Consider the following 22,950-nt stretch of genomic DNA (forward strand, 5'->3'; position numbering starts at 1 on the left):
AGAAGAAAACCTAGGCAATACCATTCAGGACATAGGCATGGGCAAGGACTTCATGACTAAAACACCAAAAACAATGGCAACAAAAGCCAAAATTGACAAATGGGATCTAATTAAACTAAAGAGCTTCTGCACAGCAAAAGAAACTACCATCAGAGTGAACAGGCAACCTACAGAATGGGAGAAAATTTTTATAATCTATCTATCTGACAAAGGGCTAATATTCAGAATCTCCAAAGAACTTAAACAAATTTACAAGAAAAAATCAACCCCATCAAAAAGTGAATGAAGGATATGAACAGACACTTCTCAAAAGAGAACATTTATGCAGCCAACAGACACATGAAAAAATGCTCATATCAACACTGGTCATCAGAGAAATGCAAATCAAAACCACAATGAGATACCATCTCACACCAGTTAGAATGGCAATCATTAAAAAGTCAAGAAACAACAGGTGCTGGAGAGGATGTGGAGAAACAGGAACTGTTTTACACTGTTAGTGAGACTATAAACTAGTTCAACCATTGTGGAAGACAGTGTGGCAATTCCCTAAGGATCTGGAACTAGAAATGCCATTTGACCCAGCTATCCTATTACTGGGTATATACCCAAAGGATTATAAATAATGCTGCTATAAAGACACATGCACACATATGTTTATTGCGGCACTATTCACAATAGCAAAGACTTGGAACCAACCCAAATGTCCATCAATGATAGACTGGATTAAGAAAACGTGGCACATATACACTATGGAATACTATGCAGCCATAAAAAAGGATAAGTTCATGTCCTTTGTAGGGACATGAATGAAGATGGAAACTGTCATTCTGAGCAAACTATCTCAAGGACAGAAAACCAAACACTACATGTTCTCACTCATAGGTGCAAACTGAACAATGAGAATACATGGACGAAGGGTGGGGAACATCACACACCGGGGCCTGTCATGGGGTGGGGAGAGCAGGGAAGGATAGCATTAGGAGATATACCTAATGTAAATGATGAGTTAATGGGTGCAGCACACCAACATGGCACATGTATACATATGTAACAAACCTACATACACATGTACCTTAGAACTCAAAGTATAATAAATTTGCCATCCATTGTAAAAGGACTCATGTTCGCAGTCCATGCCATCATTCCACTGAGAAGGCTGTCAATGGCCTCTCTGGGAAACTGTGGTGCAACAGCCGTGAGGCTTTCCAGAACATGATCCGTGCATCTACTGGTGCTGCCAAGGCTGAGGGCAAGGTCATCTCCAAGCTGAATGGGAAGCTCACTGGCAGGGCCTTCCATGTCCCCACCACGGTGTCAGTGGTGACCTGACCTGCCGTCTGGAAAAACTGCCAAATATGATGATATCACGAAGGTGGTGAAGCAGGCATTGGAAGGCCCCTTCATAGGCTGCAGGGTTATATGAGGGTTCCGGGGACACTTCTATGATTTTGAAAAATATGGTCCAACATACTACTTTTCTTTAGTGAGCCCCTTTTTTGTGGATCACATTTAGTAAAACAGTTACTAATTTCAGAACATTTCTTGCTTTCATTGTTTTGCCTTCAAATATTATAATGCTTGAGGGTAAGGCAATACACACGCACATATGCACACACACACACACACACACACACACACACGGGCCTCCTGGGCTACACTAAGCACCAGGCTGTCTCCTGTGACGTTAACAGTGACACCCACTCTTCTACTTTCAATCCTGGAGCTGGCATTGCTCTCAACTACTACTTTGTCAAGCCCATTTCCTGGTATGACAGTTAATTAGGCTGCAGCAACAGGGTGATGGACCTCAAGGCCCACATGGCCTCCAAGTAGTAAGACCCCTGGATCAGCAGCCCCAGTGAGAGGACAAGAGCAAGAGCGAGACCCTCAGATGCTGGGGAGTCGCTGTGGCACTCAGTCCCCCACCTCAGTGACAATCTCCCCTCACAATTTTCATGCAGACCCCCTGAAGAGGAGGTGCTTAGGGAGCCCCACTTTGCCATGTGCCATCAATAAAGTCCCCTGTACTAAAAAAAAAAAATTGCCATCAAGTCTAAGTTGATATGTTGCTGAGTAAGTACCTAAGAAAGATTATTTTGAGCACATTTCCTAAACAAATAGCAGCTAATTAATGTACGTTTTAAGTTAAATCATACTGAGCAATGATTCTGATAAAAAAAATTACACAAAAACGCAAATAAAATGTTCAGGATGTATCTTTTAGAGCATACTTTCCCAACCTCAGCACTACTTGCATTTTGGACTGGATATTTCTTTGTTGGAGAAGCTGTCCTATGCTTTGTGGAATGCTAAAAGTATCTCTGGGCTTTATGCACTACATACAAGGAATACCCCCATCTCCCCACTTCCCTAGCTTGTGTCAATCAAAAATGTCTCCAGTCATTGCCAAACATCCTGGGGGAAGCAAAAACAGCTCCCAGTTGGGAACCACCGCTTTTAAGTGTTTTCAGTGTAGCTAAATATTAATAACAAAGAACTCTACTTCTGAGCAATTATCTTTCAGTGTTGTTATTCTGTACTGCAGGTTATCACTGCATGAGAGTGGAAGTGTCAGAAAATTACCGTGTATTTTAAAATGAACTTCCGTGGCCTGTCACAACACTGTAGGCTGCAGAGTTATACAAGAGTTCTGTGGACACTTCTTTTATTATTTTGAAAAATATGGTCCAACATATTCTTTCACCAGAGAATTTGTTTTCCAGGATCAATGAGAATTTCATATACACTTGTTGATTTCTCTTTTTAAACATATTACTTTTCTTTAGTGAGCACCTTTTTTGTGGATCACATTGATTGAAACAGTTGCTAATTTCAGAACATTTCTTGCTTTCATTGTTTTGCCTTCAAATATTATAATGCTTGAGGGTAAGTCAATACACACACACACACACACACACACACTACACTTACATAAAATTTGTCATTCATCATGGAAGGACTCATGTCCACGGTCCATGCCATCACTCCACAAAGAAGACTGCAAATGGCCCCTCTGCACAACTGTAGTACAACAACCATGGGGCTCTCCGGAACATCGTCCCTGCTTCACCACCCTCTTGATGTCATCATATTTGGCAAGTTTTTCTAGAAAGCAGGTCAGGTCCATGACTGACACATTTGTGGTGGGAAAATGGAAGGCCATGCCAGAGAGCTTCCCGTTCAGCTTGGAGATGACCTTCCTGCAACCTTGGCAGCACCAGTAGATGCAGGGGTGATAAATTTCTCTCTCTCTCTCTTTCTCTTGCTTGCCCTCTTGCTCTCTCTCTCTCTCTCTTTCTCTGGGTGGGTGTGTGTGTGTGCACAGACCATTGGTAGTTTTTTTTTTTTTTTTTTTTTGAGACGGAGTCTCGCTCTGTCGCCTGGGCTGGAGTGCAGTGACCGGATCTTAGCTCACTGCAAGCTCCGCCTCCCGGGTTCACGCCATTCTCCTGCCTCAGCCTCCCGAGTAGCTGGGACTACAGGCACCAGCCACCTTGCCCGGCTAGCTTTTTGTATTTTTTAGTAGAGACGGGGTTTCACCGTGTTAGCCAGGATGATCTCGAACTCCTGACCTCGTGATCCGCCCGTCTCGGCCTCCCAAAGTGCTGGGATTACAGGCTTGAGCCACCGCGCCTGGCCCCATTGGTAGTTTTTAACATTTAAATTCTTTCTTTTCTTTTTCTTCTTTCTTTTTTTGAGGTGGAGTCTCGCTCTGTGGCCCAGGCTGGAGTGCAGTGACATGATCTTGGCTCACTGCAACCTCCACCTCCTGGGTTCAAGCAATTCTCCTGCCTCAGCCTCCTGAGTAGCTGGGATTACAGGTACGCACCACCAAGCCTGGCTAATTTTTGTATTTTTAGTAGAGATGGAGTTTCACCATGTTGGTCAGGCTGGTCTCGAACTTCTGACCTCATGATCCGCCTGTCTCAGCCTCCCAAAGTGCTGGAATTACAGGCGTGAGGCACCATGCCCAGCCTATATTCTTTATTTTCTTGAACACCGTATTTGTCAAGGATTACGTGGTGCCACCTCACATTATCTTCTTATGTTATAAAAATAACAGGTTTAGTAAAAAAATTACCAATGGTGTGTATATATATACACACACACACACACAAATATATATATCACATATATGCAACATGTATGTGTACACACACACACACACATATATGTGAGTTTGGGGCAAAGCAATGGGAGCAATTGCTGTGGATGCAGAACCAGATGAACCCTTCTAAGAGCTTCTTCTTCCTGGAGCAGCTCTGTCTTCCATGAGGAGAAATAAAAGAAATCCCAGCTTGCCAAGGAAGAAGGGGATATCGATTGCAAGGGGAGGGCAAGAAAGAAGGGTTGGCAAGGGAAATGTACTTAGAACATTTGTTCCCTAGTGCAAGAGGATGAGGGTCAAGGGAAAGCACAGGAACAAAAGGATCCCAAGTGCCAGCCTTAGTGTCATAAATGACTTGATAAAACATGATTTGAAATGCTCAGTTGACAAACATATTGTGAGTTTTCTCATCCTCCTTTTGGGGATCCATCCAAAACCCAAGAAGACTCAAACTGAGTGTGACTATTGGCTAATACATAATGGAGTAACAAATGCCTCACCCACTTTCCTTCCCCTTACCTATGTAAGTCACGTCCACGTAAAGTTCATCCGAGAAACTGCTTCCCATCTGGTTAGTGGCATTGACCATCATGATGTATGTCCTCCACATGGAGGTGTACTGCTTGCCAAAGTGGCAGGAGTTGGGCCCACCAGTTATGTAGTCTGGACATTCATGCATGAGTGTCTCTCTGTAATAAGTAATGTATTAGGAATGAATAATAAAGTAATAAAGAGAGTCTAGTTTTTTCTTCATAGATCAGTACCACTGGCCTTTGGGTATCAGAAATTCCAAGCACAAAACCCAGAGCTGACAAATGGTTCCTTAGGCTTCCATGTTCTGCCCATTTCAGCTGGGAGTGAGAGAGAGAATAGCATGCTGGAAAGGTTATTTTAGGGCCTCAAGTATTCAGCTTCTCATCAGCCCTTCCCTTCTATAAGTGTTCTTGTGGGCTCTGGGATCTATATCCCCTGCTGATAAATACTCGAGCTTTCAATGGCCCAGGCACCACCATACCCAGGTCGTGCCCATTGGGTGGCCTCAGGAAATTGGAACTTTCACCTGTCTACACACAGAGGGGCCATGCACAATGCAGCAGCTATTTCACATTCGTGTTGAATTATATTTCATTTTTTTTTTTTTTTTTTTTTTGAGACGGAGTCTGGCTCTGTCACCCAGGCTGGAGTGCAGTGGCGCGATCTTGGCTCACTGCAAGCTCTGCCTCCCGGGTTCACGCCATTCTCCTGCCTCAGCCTCCCGAGTAGCTGGGACTACAGGCGCCCACCACTGCGCCCGGCTAGTTTTTTGTATTTTTTAGTAGAGACGGGGTTTCACTGTGTTAGCCAGGATGGTCTCGATCTCCTGACCTTGTGAGGCACCTGTCTCAGCCTCCCAAAGTGCTGGGATTACAGGCATGAGCCACCGCACCCGGCCTACATTTCATTTTTTAAAAAAGGGTTCAAGAGGACAAAAACTGATGTTGGTCCATTTCACTCTGCACCAAGTCAGCAATAAAGTGAAGTGATGTTGAAAGGAGGTATTTCAAGCCCAAGTGGCTCAGTAGGCTGCTCACATTTAGATTTAGGAGCCTCAGCGCAAGACACATGCACAGATGTGGAGGCTTGTTCAGTTCTGCTTGCATTTGAGATCCTGAAATCTGTTTACATGATATCCGTTTGGATTTCAGCCAGGATGACGGTTTTGTGTACAACAAAGTGCAGTCATTGGAAAGTGGGCCAGCTATCTCTACCAGCAACTAAATATTTTCCTTTTTGAAGAAGAATACAGCTCTCCCAGGATTTCCAGGAGGGTCTCACTGTGAGCGCAACAAAATGCCTGCACAGAGATGATCTGGTTTAGCCCTCATTGCAACCTTCGGTCCAAATATGTCCTCTAGGAGATCGTGGCTCTTGGATTAGAAATGTGCTAAGGAAAGACTCTCGCCTTCTTTTCCCTACAAGGTTCTTTATTTTCTTGAACATGAACCATGTTTGTCAAGGATTACATGGTGCCACTTCACACAATCTTACTTATTTTGAAAAAGTGACATGTCTAGTTAAAAAAAATACAAATGGCATAAGAATTACAGATGAGCATCTAAGATTAACTACCAATTAAGAAACACTTCTGTGGGGCCTCAGGCTGCAACCTAAGTTGTAACAGGGGATTTGAAACATTACTGATATTGTACTGCTATGGCTGGTAACCTTATGTATATTGACAGCTCTTAAGAGACATTAACAGGAGAATGTCGGCATGGACCTCAGACTCCCCTTTCCCCAGCGGTATGAACCTTACTGGTGTAAATTCAGGGAAGTGCTGTCACTCAGAACCAGAGTTTCTTTGGCCTGGAGAATGGGAGTACTCATACGGGGTTTCACAGGAGAGAAGGGAACTTCTTACCCTTCCCTGTGGTAAGTCAGCGAATAATTGGTAGGAAGTCCTCCATCTGTCCCAGGCCTCCACCAGCAGGTGAATGTTTCCTTATTGGGAGAACGACATTTAAAGATCTCAGGTTTTCCAGGAGGTAACTGTCCTAGAAAAAGCCAGAAGCCACTGCATCAATATTGAGGTCCATTTAACCATTTGATCTTTCTGTTGGTGACAGAAACAGATTGATGGGACCCAAGCCAGTGATGAAGCCTTGGGTGAGGAGACCTAGGGTGGATGCTCAGAAATGCCCAGCGTCAGCATCCAGCAACACTCCCCTGTGGGCTGCCCTGATGTTGGCAGGGCTCTTAGACAGCTTTGTGCTGGTGTGTGTGTGTGTGTGTGTGTGTGTGTGTGTGTGTACTTCGAGATGGAGATACCGATAGCCTATGTGAGGGCTAGTGACCAACTGCAAAATTTCAACAAAGAGCGAGCCTTGAATGCAAGATAGACACATATGGGTTGAAGAGTGTGTGGTGGCTCTTTTGTAATCCCACGAGGTCTGTAAAGCTGATACCCTCCCTCAGCCTAAGGGGACCATACAAAGAATCCTTCCCAGGTATGAGCCACCTGCAGACACTTGGGCGAAACACCACTCTATGGCACTTTTCCACTCTGCTCACCAATCTCCATCTTTCTGCCATCCCCACACAATGAACTCAACTTGTTCCTGATCTTCTGTCCATTTACTGCATCTCTGAAGCTCCCTGTATCTGGGCATCCCGTCCTTCCTCTTTCCCCTATCTTCTCCTTTCCTTCCCCTTCACTTTTTCTTGATTTTTTTTTTTTTTTTTGGAGATGGCTCTTGCTCTGTTGCCCAGGCTGGAGTGCAGTGGTGCGATCTCGGCTCACTGCAACCTGTGCCTCCTAGGTTCAAGCCATTCTCCTGCCTCAGCCTCCTGAGTAGCTGGGATTACAGGCACACACCACCACACCTAGCTAAGTTTTTGTATTTTTAGGAAAAATGGGGTTTCATCATGTTGGTGAGGCTGGTCTGGAACTCCTGACCTTGTGGTCTGCCTGTCTCGGCCTCCCAAAGTGCTGGGATTACAGGCATAAGCTACTGCGCCTCGCCACTTTTCCTTGATTTTATTCAGCTTTGATCTTGTGACCCAGACTCACAGTCTGTCTCCTCATCCACCCCATCCCCATTTCTGAATCTTGGTTTTTAGTCCTTTTTTTCTCTTAGATTTTCCTCTCTTTCCTTTTTTTTTTTTTTATTTTTGTAGTGAGGTTGCAAAGGGCTTCCTTTGGATATGGAGGGCTTGAAGAGTGTGTGGCCCTTTTGTAATCTTGTAATCCCATAGGGTCTATAAAACTATAATTTGATGGATCTTTTCAGGGTAGGAGGTGTGATAAGAGGTAGGAGAGTGGCCAGCTCCTCTCCTGGTTCTGAGCAACCACTGTTATCTAAGAGCTGTACCCAGTTCCAGACTGGACGCTAGAAGGTCTCAGTGAGGTGGTGTGAAAATACAGTACCAAGGTTGTAAAATTTTTAGTTGCCAAATCCCCAAAGCTTTTGGCAAGCGGGCCCCCATTTCTGTTGCTTGGATGTCAGGTTCAAAGAGGGACAGTAGAGCCCTGGGAGTTTGCCCTGATGCTGTGGGGCTGAGGAAGTCACCATGCTTGCCTACATGACTTCAGCTGGTCCTCTTTTTTGTCTAGCTGGGTGCTCTAGCACTGAGTTCAGGATAGCAGAGGCAGAAAGGAGTGCTTTCAGAGGTGGGTCAGCACTTCTGGGGGTTCTCTCTGTTTTCTCTACCCCTCATGCAGGCTCCAAGGCCAGAGTTTCTAGCTGAGCATCAGATCAGAAACAGCAGGTTAGGAGGAGACCTCAGTGAGGGGCAATGCATGGAAAGAGGGTTCTCTAGGCAGAGCTGGCCAGAAAGAGGAATTTAGCAGAATAGCATGTTGTGGGACACAGGCTGGAGCCCAGGAAACCAGACTGGTAGTGTCAGCTGGAGCTCACCTACCCTCCTGCTCACAGGCCCTGCTGAGACACATCCTTGCCAGCCCAGGTCAGCTCTGCCAATATTTGTAACATTGCTCATCCTCTAGGGACAATTTATTCAGGATAATGTGTTGCTGGGAGTCACAGCAAGAATGCAAGTTTTTGTTTTGTTTTGTTTTTGTCATGAGTGGGTGGAAGTGTGTGAAGTAGAAGGAAAAGTTTATCTAAAAAATCCAAAGCCTATGGTTCCATAATGAGCATACTCAGAAGCCAATTAGTGTGATCATTGATTTCTCGAGTATTTAGTTTCTCTTGTGGGTCATTCTGACCTCTGCTTTCCCCTTTTTCTCTCTCTGAAAGCTTTTCTTTCTTATTTTACTGTTTATTAACCTTCCGGAAACTCAAGAAAGGAAGGTAGATTTGTAAAATTACAATTAGACAAATGTTTCCTTCATCTACATTAGAGGAATAAGTTAAAATCTCAATGCACAGAAACACAGAGAAAACCACACAGGAACCACACATACAGGTATGTAGATGCCCACACAGAGCCCACATCAAAAGTACACACACACCACACACACACAGAAATATACACAGGTACATACTCATGGAATTACATACTGATACTCACACAGGTACATATAGAGAAGTGTGCACTTACAGATATCCACAGAACACACACAGACATACATAAAAGTATATACATATAAGTTCAGACAGAGAAGCATTTACAATCAGGTCCATATAGAAAAGTTAATATATACACAGGTACTTATAGAAGTTTGCACACCCAGAAATGCACAAGGGTTGACATACAGAAGTGTATATTCACAGGCACCCACCCTCTCATTTAGCTGTGGACTTCATTTCTCCTATTAGCACAGATAATAGAGTTGGCTGTCCCTGCTTCCCACCATGTAACAGCAACTTCTTATATCCCATCATGGTTTTTCAAAGAGTTTTCATATACATTATTTCATCTGCAGTAGAGGAAACATCACTATCCTCACTTTGAGAATTTGGAAACCCAGAGAGTTAGGTAATTAGCTCTAGGTCACACAGCTAGAAACTGGCAGGACCTGGATTAGAACTCAGGTCCTGTCTTCTTCAGAGCTGTTTTTTTACACTCCTGAAATGAGGACAGAAGGCAGAAAGCACAGTGACAAGATTTTGCATTCATTGCATTAATTTTTCTGCATTCACTTTAATGCAAAATATTGCAAATAATTCAACAGCAGTGCATACCACAGAATTTTCATTTTTCATGACAGCATTGCAAGAACATTGCAATGGACTGTCCACCCTGTTGACAAACACCCCAGGCAATGAAAGAGAGCACGATAGTCTCTTACTTACCATTCAGAAGGCAGGTGTTGAGAAAAAGTAGCAGAGTGAAAACAGTTGCAGATAGCACATTTTCCTTCATGTTGGCTGCCTTCTCTTGCTACAGGAAATGTATCAGAGGTTCACTGGAAAAGAAGGTATCAGGTAACTTTTGTGAAATGGTAGTCTGGTCAGGCACATCCACCACTTTGTTCTGGGTGTTTGCAACTGATTGTTGCCCCTCGCTTAATGAGAATGACAAAATAGGAGGAAAGGAATGTAGGAAAATGTAACAGGGTCGGATGGCTTGGCACAGAAACATCAATTCACACACGCTGGGAAAAATTCCACCACCAGAGGTCCTCAGATGACAAGGTAAAGAGTTCAAGGGGCATCAAGGCAGTCAGTTTCTTTGCACACACCCCAGAGAAAAATTGTTCCCTTTCCACCCCATAGCCACCTAACAATATATCATCCATCTTACGTAACACAGATTGTATGTCCTACAGGAGAATCCTTCTATGAGGGCTCTTGCTCTGGTCCATCAGCTAATAATTGTCCAGGCCGAAAAATCAGTACCCTTAGTACAATCTCATCGTAACCACGCTGATTCCACCAAACTAGGGAGGCTTTGAAGGTTCAAACTGAGAAGATTCTGGAAGTCTTCTGGGTTATATGCATTACCGCAAAGCGAACCACACAATGAACTCTAGTGAATCTCCACGTGGTTTCTTTCTCCTGTTTGGAAAGCCCCATAAACAAAAGATAATAAAGTCTGGTAATAATTTAAATCCCTTGGGTTCAGAGTATTAAGTAAATTTTGAACCTGCAGGGGTTGGAGTTTGGAGCAATTTATTATTAGAATTATTATTGTTACCCTTGGGACAACTTTCAAAGCCTCTAAATGTCCTTCTAAGAAAAAAAGAATTTTTAAAGACATTTGGAAAAAAGGCTCATTAGTCTTGTTGAACTTGAAACAACTCAGAAAACAATAGATTTGGTGAACTAAGTGTAAATTCTTAGAAATGCACGGCTTAAGATTCTCTTTAAATTTTTATTGTTTTTTTTGTTGTTGTTATTGTTTTCTTTTTTTTTTTTTTGAGATGGAGTGTCACTCTGTTGCCCAGGCTGGAGTGCAGTGGCGCGGTCTCGGTCACTGCAAGATCTGTCTGCCGGGTTCATGTCATTCTCCTGCCTCAGCCTCCCGAGTAGCGCCTGTTGTTGTTTTAATCAAGGGAAGAACATTCATTATCAAAGCTGCCCATCGTGGGACCTTTGAAATGTCTGAATGTGTTTGATGAGCCCCTAAAAGACCAGCCGTTGCTACTGCTCCTTGCAGGACATATTCAGAAATGGAGAAACCATAGCAACAGTAGAGGTTTGGGCACCCAGGTACCATCAAGTAGCTCTTTTATACTGAGGCTCCAACTTCAGTAAAGGATCCTGGTCCAGCAGTGGATCCTGTGAGGTGACCCGTATTTTGTTCTTTTGGGGACCTTCTATCTGCTCCTGCAAGATTTCTTCCACACAAATGCCCTCCCAGGGTGCACTTTCTAAATCACCCGCTCCATCTCACCCCTGAGGGTCATTTAATTAAAATCAAGTGGTTAAAGGCTCCTGATGGGTTTAAAATAATTCCTACCACTTCTGGAGCATCTGTTATGGGAAAGCACTGGAGAAAGTTAAGTACCTTAATCATGGACATTTCATTTTGTTATCATAACAGTCCTGTGAGGGGGTACAGGTTTTAACAGATGAGCAAATGGAAGTACAGAGATTTAGTAGATTGTCAGTCACATGCCCATCTGGAGAAAGACACCTGGGAAACCTGAGAGCCACTGGGAGATGATCCTGACTTGTGGAAAGTCTGTGATGGGGGTGCAATTATTCCCCCTCTGTGGGAGAGATGGTGGAGACAACAGCCACTGATCCAAAGTGAGCAACATCAAGCCTTGGGTGAGTGTGACATTCTGAGTAGGGTCAGGAGAGCCAGAGCCGAGAGACAGCCCTTCTCAGCTACTACCCTACTTATGCCCAAGGACCTCAAATACTGTTGATCTCATGAATCCAGCCTCATCAGGTACATATAGCTCCAAATAGTTCTTTATCCTGCTGATCTGGTGATCTCAGCCTGGGTTAGAGATGAGCTTCTACCTACTGGCTGAAGACTTTCTATAATATCCCTTTATTGAGACTTCCTTTCTCTTTTGGGCATTGCACTGACATGCTTAAGATCAACCTGCTATAAATCAGAGCTTCCTGGTGAGGTTGGGTGCTATCTAGAGAGCTTTGCCAAAGCACGGCTCCATGCGTATTGCAAAAGAAACTCTGGGATGGGAAGCAGAGTGGGTCAGGCAGTGGTGATATATTAGATATTGTCATTTGCTTATATGTTCTCATGTGCTAGTACAGGATCAAAGAAACTCTCCTAAATAAAGTTTTCCTATAATACTGTCTTCAGGAAGTATTCTATGAGTGAAAAAATCTTCCCTTTGGTATTTCTTGAGACACATCCTGGAATCTAGTTACTATTATGCACTTTCAAATGCCTGAAACCCCCATGCCAGGGAATTAGACATACTCACAGTGGTGTCATGGTTGTGTTTCAACAACGATTTCCCAACTCATCCTGCATTTTCCTCCCAGGAAGGCAAACACAATGGGGGTAATTTAACCTTTAGAGAAAGACAGTCACAACTTCACACCCCTAAAGGGGCTATGCTAAATGTTAATTAACTCTAATCACACAAGGGGATGCTTCTCAGCACTAAGCACAGCTCCTGTTGATCCACTGCCTTTTTTTTTTTATTTTTTTATTTTTTTTTTATGGCTGGCAGACACTAAGCTGGGATAAATTAGGATTTTGTCTCTCTGAGTCCACCCTGCATTGCACTCAAGATCTTGATCAAGGGCTGGCATGGCCCTTCTTATTCTCTCCCAATTGGGACTGGAACATCCAATGAGAGTCCTCATCTTTTTAAGATGTTATAGCAGCAAATGGCTCCAAATATTTGTAGTACAGTTAGCAAAAAGTCAGCCCTATACATCCTAGGGACTGTCATCTTAGACTTCACTCCTCAGCAGCTCCTTGGTTGTGACTGAGGGTTAAAAATGCAAGTGGTGGATGTGAAGAGCAGGTTTTTAGCAAGTTTGCAGCCCCTACACCTTGCCCATGGCTAGTTGCCTTGGTTTCCTTGCTTCCCAATCCTCAAAGACTCTCTTATCCTTATGCTCCTCCCCTTAGCTTATTCAAATATGCCTTCCCACCACACTGTGGCCCACCGTGGTATGAACGCTAAGAAAAGTTCCTTCTCCCTTGTGTTGCTCGGCATCAATGTTGATCCTGTTTAGGCCCTCTCTTTCCAAAAGCCTCTCTTCATTCTCCCTTCCATTAAGCCAAGTGTCTTCCACAGAGGCCCACAGTTGAGAAAAAGGCCCAGCAGCTTGTGCTTTTGAGAAACTAGAGCCAGTCTCCCCACATGGAAAATTGGGGCCACACTCCCACGGCCTGGGCTGACCGTACTATCCACATTAGGAGGGGAATGCCATAGGAGAGGAGGAAATGTGGCTTCATGAGAGTCAAAAATAAACCAGATCTGAGCTCCCAACATGTCACTCCCCACTGTCAACCCCTCATCCTCTGCAATACCCTCTCTTAGACTTCACCTTTATGTTCTGAACAATGCATTCCCCAAGTCAATCCTGACTGCCAGCAATCTCAGCCCTACCATTCTGTGGAACTTACTTCCAAGACTGGTTTTTGGTGATCCCCCTGAGTACAGTCCTCAACCTGTCCTGCTATATCTGTTGCCATAACCTTCTACTCAGGTTTTTGATTCAGTTTTCCTGACTCCAGAAATGAACCTACCATTAGGGTACAGAAATGGACCCTGCCATCCCTGTTAGGCAGAGATTATGAGGTTCTTTTTAGCTCTTGCAAACTCAGTTCCTGGGTAATCAAGCAAGGCTCAATCCAACATTTGAATTTTAGGCTATCATACATATGACATGCACAAATTGTAAGCACAGTCATGTGTCACATAATGACATTTCAGTTAACAATGGACCACATATATGGTGGTGGTCCCATAAGATTATAATGCTGTATGTTTACTGTTCTTTTTCTATATTTCATTATATTTAGATACACAAACACTTACCATTCTGTAACAAGTGCCTACAGTATTCAGTTTTGTGACAGCTGTATAGGTTTGTAACCTGGGAGCAATCGGCTATGTCATCTAGCCTAGGTGTGTAGTAGGCTATACAGTCTAGGTTTGTATAAGTACACTCTGTGATGCTGACACAACAATGAAATCTCCTGACACATTTCTCAGAACTTATCCCTATCATTATGTGACGCTCATGACTGTATTCAGCTCAATGAAGTATCACAAAGAGAATATATCTACGTTACCACTCAGGACAAGAGATTGACCACCAATAGCACCCCAGAAATCCAACTTGCACCTCCTCCCAATCTCAACCTACTCCTTCCTGACGGAAACCATTCTTCCAACTTCTAACAGTACAGATTAATTTTACCTACCTTTGAACTTTATATAAACAGGATCATACGATATGCATTTTTTGAGAGTGTGTGTGTCTGGCTTGTTTCATTTCACATTGTTGTAGGATTCATCCTTGTGGTTACATGTAGTTTTGAAAGAAATCAGGCACATTCCTCAGTCCTGGGCCCAGCAAATACATTCAGCTTGACACCATATATCTCTCAATTTCCTGGGCCCAGTGCAAACACGGCCCAGTGCAAATACATTCCTCCATATATCTCAGCTTGGGAAATCCTGGGAAATCCCCGATAAGGGCGCCGCCATTTGTAGTTTTACTAAAAGCACGGAAACCAATAGATAACTGCTAAATGTATAAACTTAATATGTTAACCAATTGTAATGCTTAACCTAAAGAATTCCCTTGTTCCCTGTTCCTCTGTAACCTTACAAGTCCTATTTTCATTGGGCTACAAAAAGCGAGCGTGCGCATTGTTCGAGGCCCTCTTGTATGTTGTGAAACGGAGGGACCAAGTTCGAACTTGCATTAAAGATCCTTGCCGCTTGGCTTTGACTCTAGACTCTGGTGGTCTTCTTCGGGGAGTAAACAGTCTGGGCATAACAGTTTTATATAATTCATTTTCATTTCATCTCATTCATTTACATTCATGTTATATTGAATGAAATACCATAACTCATTTATTCATTCTACTATTGATGGACATTTGAGTTGTTTCCAGGTTTTGGCAAACTTTGTGTTTTGCTGAGATTGATCAAAACTTGAATGGCAGGGAAGCCCTGCACATTTCATAATCACTGTATGCTGCCCGCCACATCTCCTATTAACCTAAAGTAAATTTCAAGTGCCTTTTTTAATTTGTCCTAAAAAGGCAAAAAGTCTCATTTCTTGCAAACAAATTTTGAATACATTCGTCCATTGTTTTCAGTATTAGGCATTGTGTTAAGGGTTTCCTTCAGGGTCCTCGGCCCACTGGGTTTCCTTACCTGCCTTGTTCTACCTGGGTTAGATGGCCTGAGGCTAACATAACAGGAAGCAGACCCCACATCAATCAGGTACCGTTTGATTTCCAGGAGCTGGGCTTTTTTTAAATTTTTGAGACAGGGTCTTGTTCTGTTGCCCAGGCTGGAGTGCAGTGGTATGATCACTGCTCACTGCAGCCTGGACTTTCCTGGGCTCAGGTGATTCTCCCACCTCAGCCTCCTGAGTAGCGGGGACTACAGGCACACACCACAACACCCAGCGAATTTTTGTATATTCTGCAGTGACAGGGTTTCGCCATGTTACCCAGACTGGTCTCAAACTCCCGAGCTCAGGCAATTTACCCCCCTTGGCCTCCAAAAGTGCTGTGATTATAGGCATGAACCACCGCACGCAACAAGAAGTTGTTTTCTTTCCAGTACAGAATGCCAATACTTAATCTGGAAAATAAAGGACACAATGTGCTCAGGGCAGGATGAGGAACAGTAGGGATTAGCTATTACATACCAGGCTAAAGATTAAGACTGTTATACAAGCTCTGCCCAGTGTCAACAGTCAATGATTGTAGAATGAATAAATGAAGCCCAAAAGGTGAAAAAAACAGAACAAGATTCTAAGACATGGGACAAAACTCTGCACATAGGAAGAATGGTCCTGTGCTGGTATTTCAAACACTAGACTTTCAGCTGGCATAGTTTTCAGTATTTGACAAGGGAATCTAAAGAAGTTTTAAGGAGAACATGGCAGCCTCTCTTTCAGGAAGACATTGAAAACTGGGGATGTAGTGCCAAGAGAACCGTGGCCCACAGGTGGGGAGATGAAAGTTCCAGCTGTTCTTGTTCTGTCAATAAATAGCGTCACACAAACATGTGCCCACAATGAATGTTTATCTGCCCATAGTCCAGGCAGCATATCTATGCATTTGTCTGTGAAAGTTCACAAGAGAACACTTGCTTGTGTGGTCATTCATTATTATTTTTTATCATCACCATTATCCAGTTTACATTTTGCTGTTTCTTGAGTAGGTATCCATCTTTTAGCCTGTTTTGAGGTACCCACTGGGGAAAACATCCAGAACTTTCCATAGTGAATTACTTTTACATAAAATGTTTATCACCTTACAATCTGGTAGTTTAGTCAGAACATCATGACTGGGTGAAAGTAATTAGAAATAGTATAGAGGCTGCTGGAAAGTGTTTATCTCTGATTCAAGATATTCCCCTGCCCCTCTCCTAGAAACCCCAAAGGTTCCACTGAGGAAAGAACTTCCTGAAGACTGCACTCTGTGAAGATCACCAAGATGAGCGTGTGTGCTGTGAATGTTGACGGCTACATTTGGTAAGAGGTAGATGATCAGCAGAGACAGGATTTGTCTAAACCAGAGCTGACTTAGGCCTTGGACCATTCAGGAATACCTAGGAAGAACCATCTCCTGACTTCTCACCTAGTCAGGGCAAATTACTCCAATATGATATATGTGCCTTTGCACTGGAGTCACTTTAATAACACAGAACACCGATGCTTCCCCGTGGCTGGGAGTATTGCTTCCAAATCTAATCACATTAACTCCACTCACTCACCACAGCTTCCTCATTCTAGCAATATCTTTTATCCCAGGAAGGCTTGTTTTCGAGCAATCTTTTTGGTTTAAAGGCAAGAATAAGAATTCGGTGAGTTTCACTTCCCCCCAGCCAGTGCACATGTAGGACAGATAGTGGAAAATCCACGTTGGCCTGATTTTCAGAGGAACTAGTTCCTCATGAGATCATCAATCAGTCACTAACAATCAAAAAACAACCATAAATCATGCACTATGTTTTGCAGTTTACAGAACTGTTCTATAGACATCAGTGGTTTTTAATCCAGGAGTCCCATTACAGTCCAAGGAGTGTCTTAAAATTTCTTTTCCCCCTTTTTTTCTTTTTTTGAGACAGAATCTTGTTCTGATGCCCAGGTGGGAGTGCAGTGACATGATTTCAGCTCACTGCAGCCTCTGCCTCCCAGGTTCAAGTGGTTCTCGTGCCTCAGTCACCAGAGTAGCTGAGATTACAGAACTGCACCACCACGCCCAGCTAATTTTTGTATTTTCAGTAGAGATGGGCTTTACCATGTTGGCCAGGATGGTCTTGAACTCCTGGTCTCAAGTGATCTGCCCACCTCAACCTCCCAAAGTGCTGGGATTACAGGCATGAGCCACTGTGCCCGGCCTTAAAATTTCTCATTCCTTTGTTTTGTCCCTAGACATTCTTACTAATCAGCTCAGAGTTGAGCCCACTTGGAAGGACATGGGCATTTTAAAAAAAACTTTCTAGAGGATTCTAAATTAAAGCTGGGGCTGAAAACCACTGACTTACGTGCTATCACTTGACATGTAAATTCTCTGAGTCCTCTAAGGCAGCCTTCCTCCTGATAACGGCTGACTCAGCATGTTCCCCACAGAACACTTCCAATAGGAGGCAACTTTATCTCAAAAGCCTCCCATGTTCTCAGACCTGTGTGCCAGTAAGATCAGCAAACCCTCATACGGAATACACTTATACACTCATAAATATATAAAAACATTTATAATATCACATGTGAAAGTTTGTATGTGATCCACTGCATGCCAGGCACTGTTTTGTTAACTCACTTCACCCTCACAACACGCCTGAGGTGAAGGTATGATGATTATTCCTGTCTAACAGATGAGGACACTGAGGCCCAGAGAGGGTCTGTGAGTTGTCCAGGGTCACAGCTAGTGAGCTGCATATGGAGGAAGAGGAACTCAGGATTTGATCTCTGGGATCTGTGCTATCACACTTCCAAAGGTGCAATGGCCAACCTTCAAGGAGCTCTGGAAGTACAAAATCCATGCTGACTGTGAGGAGTGGGGACAGGTCAGAGGACCTTGGGGTTGTAGCTTCTGAGTCCTCTAAGGCAGCCCTCCTCCTAATAATGGCTCACTCAGCATGCTCCCTCAACCCAAAGGCAGCTCTGATGCTGAAGGCTGTAGGAACCAGGGATAGCTCTTCAACAGCAGTAGGTATTCCTGGGGCATCATGCCTGGGTATCACTGCCTACTTCAGAACAAATGTATCAAAATCTTTGGAAAGGGGGGCCCTAGGAAGGGGCATTTTTAACAAGACTTAGATGACTTTCATCAAGCTCAAGTTTTAGAGGCTGAGCTCAAGCTGAGAGGGGCAGGAAAGGAAGATGCAGTGGAGGAGGCAGAGTGGCATCCTCTCTATGGGAAATGTTGTATTTAGAACTTAGATAGAGGCATTGGGGGTGTGATCTGTTGGGTTATTGTCCGCAACCATTTGCTTCTTCCCAGCCATAGGATTGCATATCCCTACCCACTGTCATGGGAGGTACTCGTGCATTCTGTGAGAGGCGTACACATCCCACCTCAACCGCTTTGGACTTGGCCATGTGAAAAGTTATGGCCCATGGGATGTGAATGGTTGTGATGTTTTTTTCCTGTGTTTAACCTGAAGCTTAAAGGCAACTGGATGGTTTGTCTTAGGTCTCCTTGCTCTTGTTCTCCACTGCCCTTAGGATGTCTCCACTGCCCTTAGGATGCCCTTAGGATGTCACAGACACTATCTGTGTTTTAAAATGAGAAGACAGGTGGAACCGTGCTGAGCCCAGCTGAACCCAGCCAATTCTAGCAGAGCCACAGCCAATCTGCCACTGACTCAGTCCTTATGTAAAGTGAGCGAAGACTAAATGTTGCTGTAAGTCACAGAGATGTCAGTGTTGTTTGTTTGTTACGAATTGCAAAACTAATACAGGGCAAGAGTAGGAGGAGGGCATATATTTTGCAAGACTTTAAACAAGATTAGTTTTTCACAGATGCAGCTCTGTGTATGTTACATACGTGTGTGAATGTGCTGTTCATCCAAACACAAAATAACTTTACTCTGCCATAAAAAGTCACTACTGTATTCATAACAACTTTGTCTATTGTTATATTTTAATATCTAGAAACTCAAGCTTTGAAGGTGAGAAGGAAAATTAAAATAAAACATAAATTATTGGCATACTGGCCCTGCTTATTTGTCTCAGGAGGAAGAGAACATCAGGAGTTAGAGAATCATGGGATTTTGGATCTCTAAGAGGCCCAAAGACTTGAAAGTTATCCTAATTCAACCCCTCACTTTAACACATGGGGAAATTGAGGCCTGGAAAAATGAAGTGCCTTGGCCAAATGCCTTGTGGGAGAATCTTTGGAGCTTGAGGGTGGGCACAACTGAGAACACTGACAAGTCGAAGAAGAAAATCTCAAGAATGTTGCTAAATGTATTTTCCCACTCTGATTCCTGCATTCCCTACCCTCTCAGTTAGAACCTTGGAATCCATTCATAGGAATAGTAAAAACATCAGGTGTCCATCAGAATTTGGTTTTCTTTTCCTTTCTGGCCACACAGTTAAAGTTACTTCATTGTTTCCCCTGTAGTTAGATGAGGCCAGGTGATGAAGTGGTGGCCTCTGAAAGTGGGTAGAAATAACATACAGTAATGCACTGAATGACAAACTTTGTCCACTATAGACTGCATATATGGTGGTGGTCCCATAAGATGACAACGGAGCTGAAAAATTCCTATTGCTTAGCGACGTCAGGGTCCTTCTAACATCATAGTGTAATGCATTATGCCTGTGTTTGTGGTGACACTGCTGTAAACAAATCTACTGTGCTGCTAGTCACATAAAAGTAGAGCACATACAATTATGTGCAGTACATAATACTTGATAATAACTATGTTACTGGTTTGTGTATTTACTATACTATACTTTTTATTGTTATTTTACAGTGTACTCCTTCTACTATAAATAAAAGCTAATTGTAAAATACCCTCAGGCAGGTCCTTCAGGAGGTATTCCAGAAGGCATTGCTGTCATGAGATGACAGCTTCATGCATGCTGTTATCCTTGAACACCTTCAAGTGGGACAAGATGAAAGGTGAAAGATAGTGATAGGGATGATCCAGACACTATGTAGTCCTAGGCTAATATCAGTGTTTGTGTCTTAGTTTTTAACAAAAATGTTTAAAAAGTAAAACAAACAAAAAAAATTTAAAAATAGAAAAAAGTTTATAGTATAATCACATAAAGAAGGAAAATGCGTCTGAATAGCTGAACAATGTGTTTGTGTTTTACGCCAAGTATTATTAAAAATAGTCAAGGCCAGGCGTGGTGGCTCACACCCATAATCCCAGCACTTTGGGAGGCCGAGGTGGGCAGATCATGAGGTCAGGAGTTCGAGACCAGCCTGGCCAACACAGTGAAACCCTGTCTCTACTAAAAGTACAAAAGAAAAAATTAGCTGGGCATGGGGGTGGGTGCCTGTAATCCCAGCTACTTGGGAGGCTGGGGCAGGAGAATCATTTGAACCCAGTAGGCAGAGTTTGCAATGAGCTGAGATTGTGCCATTGCAATCCAGCCTGGGTGACAGGGCGAGACTCTTGTCTCAAAAAAAATTTAAAAAGTCAAAATAAGTTTAAGAAAGTTTATAAAGTTAAAAAGTTACAGCAAGCTAAGGTTAATTTGTTACTGAAGAAAAAATTTTTAAAAACAAATTTGGTGTAGTTTAAGTGTACAGTGTGTACAAAGTCCGCAGTAGTGTACGTTAACGTCCCAGGCCTTCACGTTCACTCACCACTCATTCGCTGACTCACTCAAAGCAACTCCCAGTCCTGCAAGCTTTATTCGTGGTAAGTACCCTATACAGGTGTACCACTTGTTTTTAATCTTTTATACTGTGTTTTTACTGTACCTTTTCTATGTTTAGATACATGAATACTTACCATTGTGTTACAATTGCCTATAGTATTCGGTAAAGTAAAATGCTGTATAGGATTGTAGCCTAGGAACAATAGGCTATCCCATATAGCCTAGGTGTGCGGCAGACTATCCCATCTAGGTTTGTGTAAGTACACTTGATGATGTTAGAGCAACAACAAGATCACGTAAGGATGCATTTCTCAAAAAGTATCCCCATTGTCAAGCGATGCATGATTGTACTTCTAGCCTAGTCCTGGTCTTTAAAGCTTTTTACATATTCCCCCCTCTATTTCTCTTTCCTCCATTACTGGCCTGAAGAAGATGAAACTGAGGACTTTGAGGTCCTAAATGCTCAGTACAGCCGATAGATGAAAGGCTCTTGAGTTCATGCTGACTCCCAGCAAACAGTCACATGGGTGAGAAATAAACCTTTGGTCGTTGTGCTTTGAGATTAGAGGCTGGGTGGTATAATAGCTAGCCTTACTTAGTTGGGCAAATCTAGGGACAATCCGGAGACAACCAGTACAGCCTAGTGTAGACGGTAACTACTACATGTAACCAAGTAGAAGAGCAGTGATTAAGACAGAAGCCTCCAACGCCTGACCCACCGCCATTGTCTCACCTGGAATACCATCACCAAAGTCCCAGGATAATCTCAGTTTGGCTTTGTCTACATATTCAGCTCCCTACACTGTCACCTGTAAACATGTCTACAGGTGTTCAACAACACCTGTTGGGTGACTGACTATTTTTATAAGGTCATATAGAATGCACCCTTCTCATGTACAGATCCATGGAAACAGCACTTGGCCTTGAGTTGTGCAACTCTTTTCCATTAATCAATAGGCTCTCCATATTACTAAGGGATGGGTTCTGAGACCTACTTGATTCCTCCAATAACCTCTTTGTGTTCATTAATTTGAACTCAAGGGCAGATGGGTGACAAGGCCCACTGAGATGTGGCTGCAAGGTGGTTGGGCGAGTAGCTGAAGTGAATAAAAATTGCAATATCAGAAATCAAAGAAATGTGGAGACCATCAAGAACTGAGACAACCTCCACTGTGAAATCTTCAACTGGCAAGGCAAAAATAATTCTCAGCCCATTCTTCCTTTTCCTTCATAAATGCACTCAAATAAAACATATTTTTCTGGCATAATCATGTCTAAATATCTAAAACATACCCTTTCAGGAATGAAAACATATATATATATATTTATATATATGTGTGTGTTATATATATACGTTTTTTATATATGTGTTTTTTATATATCTGTTATATATATTTTTCTCTTTGAGATGGAGTCTTGCTCTGTCATCCAGGCTGGAGTACAGTGGTGCAATCCCAGCTTACTGCAACCTTCGCCTCCCAGGTTCAAACAATTCTCCTGCCTCAGTCTCCAGAGTAGCTGAGATTATAGGTGCGTGCCACGATGCCCAGCTAATTTTTTTGTTTTTTTAGTAGAGACAGGGTTTCACCATGTTGGCCAGGATGTTCTCTGTCTCTTGACCTTATGATCCGCCCACCTTGGCCTCCCAAAGTGCTGTGATTACAGGCGTGAGCCTCCACGCCCAGCCAAACTTTTATATTTTAATCAATTGGGTGCACACTTCTGAAAAATGAGGCACTTCTCTGACTTCTTAATTGAAACTTTTTATGGAGTACTGAGTTCATTTATGAATATAAAAATTATGGTGTGATATGGTGGATATAGGATATGCTCAGCTGCTCCTACAGATCAAGGGCTTGTTGCCAAAATCAAATGCCTAGGACTTGAGCATTTTCAGTTTCTGAGTCTTCTTTTTATAGCCTCCTTCCCTCCCTCCATCCTTTTGCCCATCTGTCCTCTCTCTTTTCCTTTTTA

General features: G+C 43.1%; 1 protein-coding gene across 3 annotated transcripts in view; it reads right to left on the minus strand.

The window, feature by feature from the left end:
* The window catches only part of PRLR (prolactin receptor), a 174,642-nt gene that overhangs the window by 23,072 nt on the left and 128,620 nt on the right, over positions 1–22,950 (minus strand). For 2 of the 3 annotated variants that reach the window (XM_011944340.1, XM_011944341.1), the window contains 3 exons: positions 9,850–9,962; positions 6,513–6,645; positions 4,631–4,800 (listed from right to left, as the gene is read on the minus strand). In XM_011944340.1, the coding sequence (XP_011799730.1) occupies positions 4,631–4,800; positions 6,513–6,645; positions 9,850–9,919 (373 nt within the window). In that variant the 5' untranslated portion in view covers positions 9,920–9,962. The remainder of the gene's footprint in view (positions 1–4,630; positions 4,801–6,512; positions 6,646–9,849; positions 9,963–22,950) is intronic. The other variant, XM_011944342.1, reaches the window with a different exon arrangement.

This window comes from Colobus angolensis, unplaced genomic scaffold, assembly GCF_000951035.1.
Source record: "Colobus angolensis palliatus isolate OR3802 unplaced genomic scaffold, Cang.pa_1.0 Scaffold230, whole genome shotgun sequence".
Classification (NCBI taxonomy): domain Eukaryota; kingdom Metazoa; phylum Chordata; class Mammalia; order Primates; family Cercopithecidae; genus Colobus; species Colobus angolensis.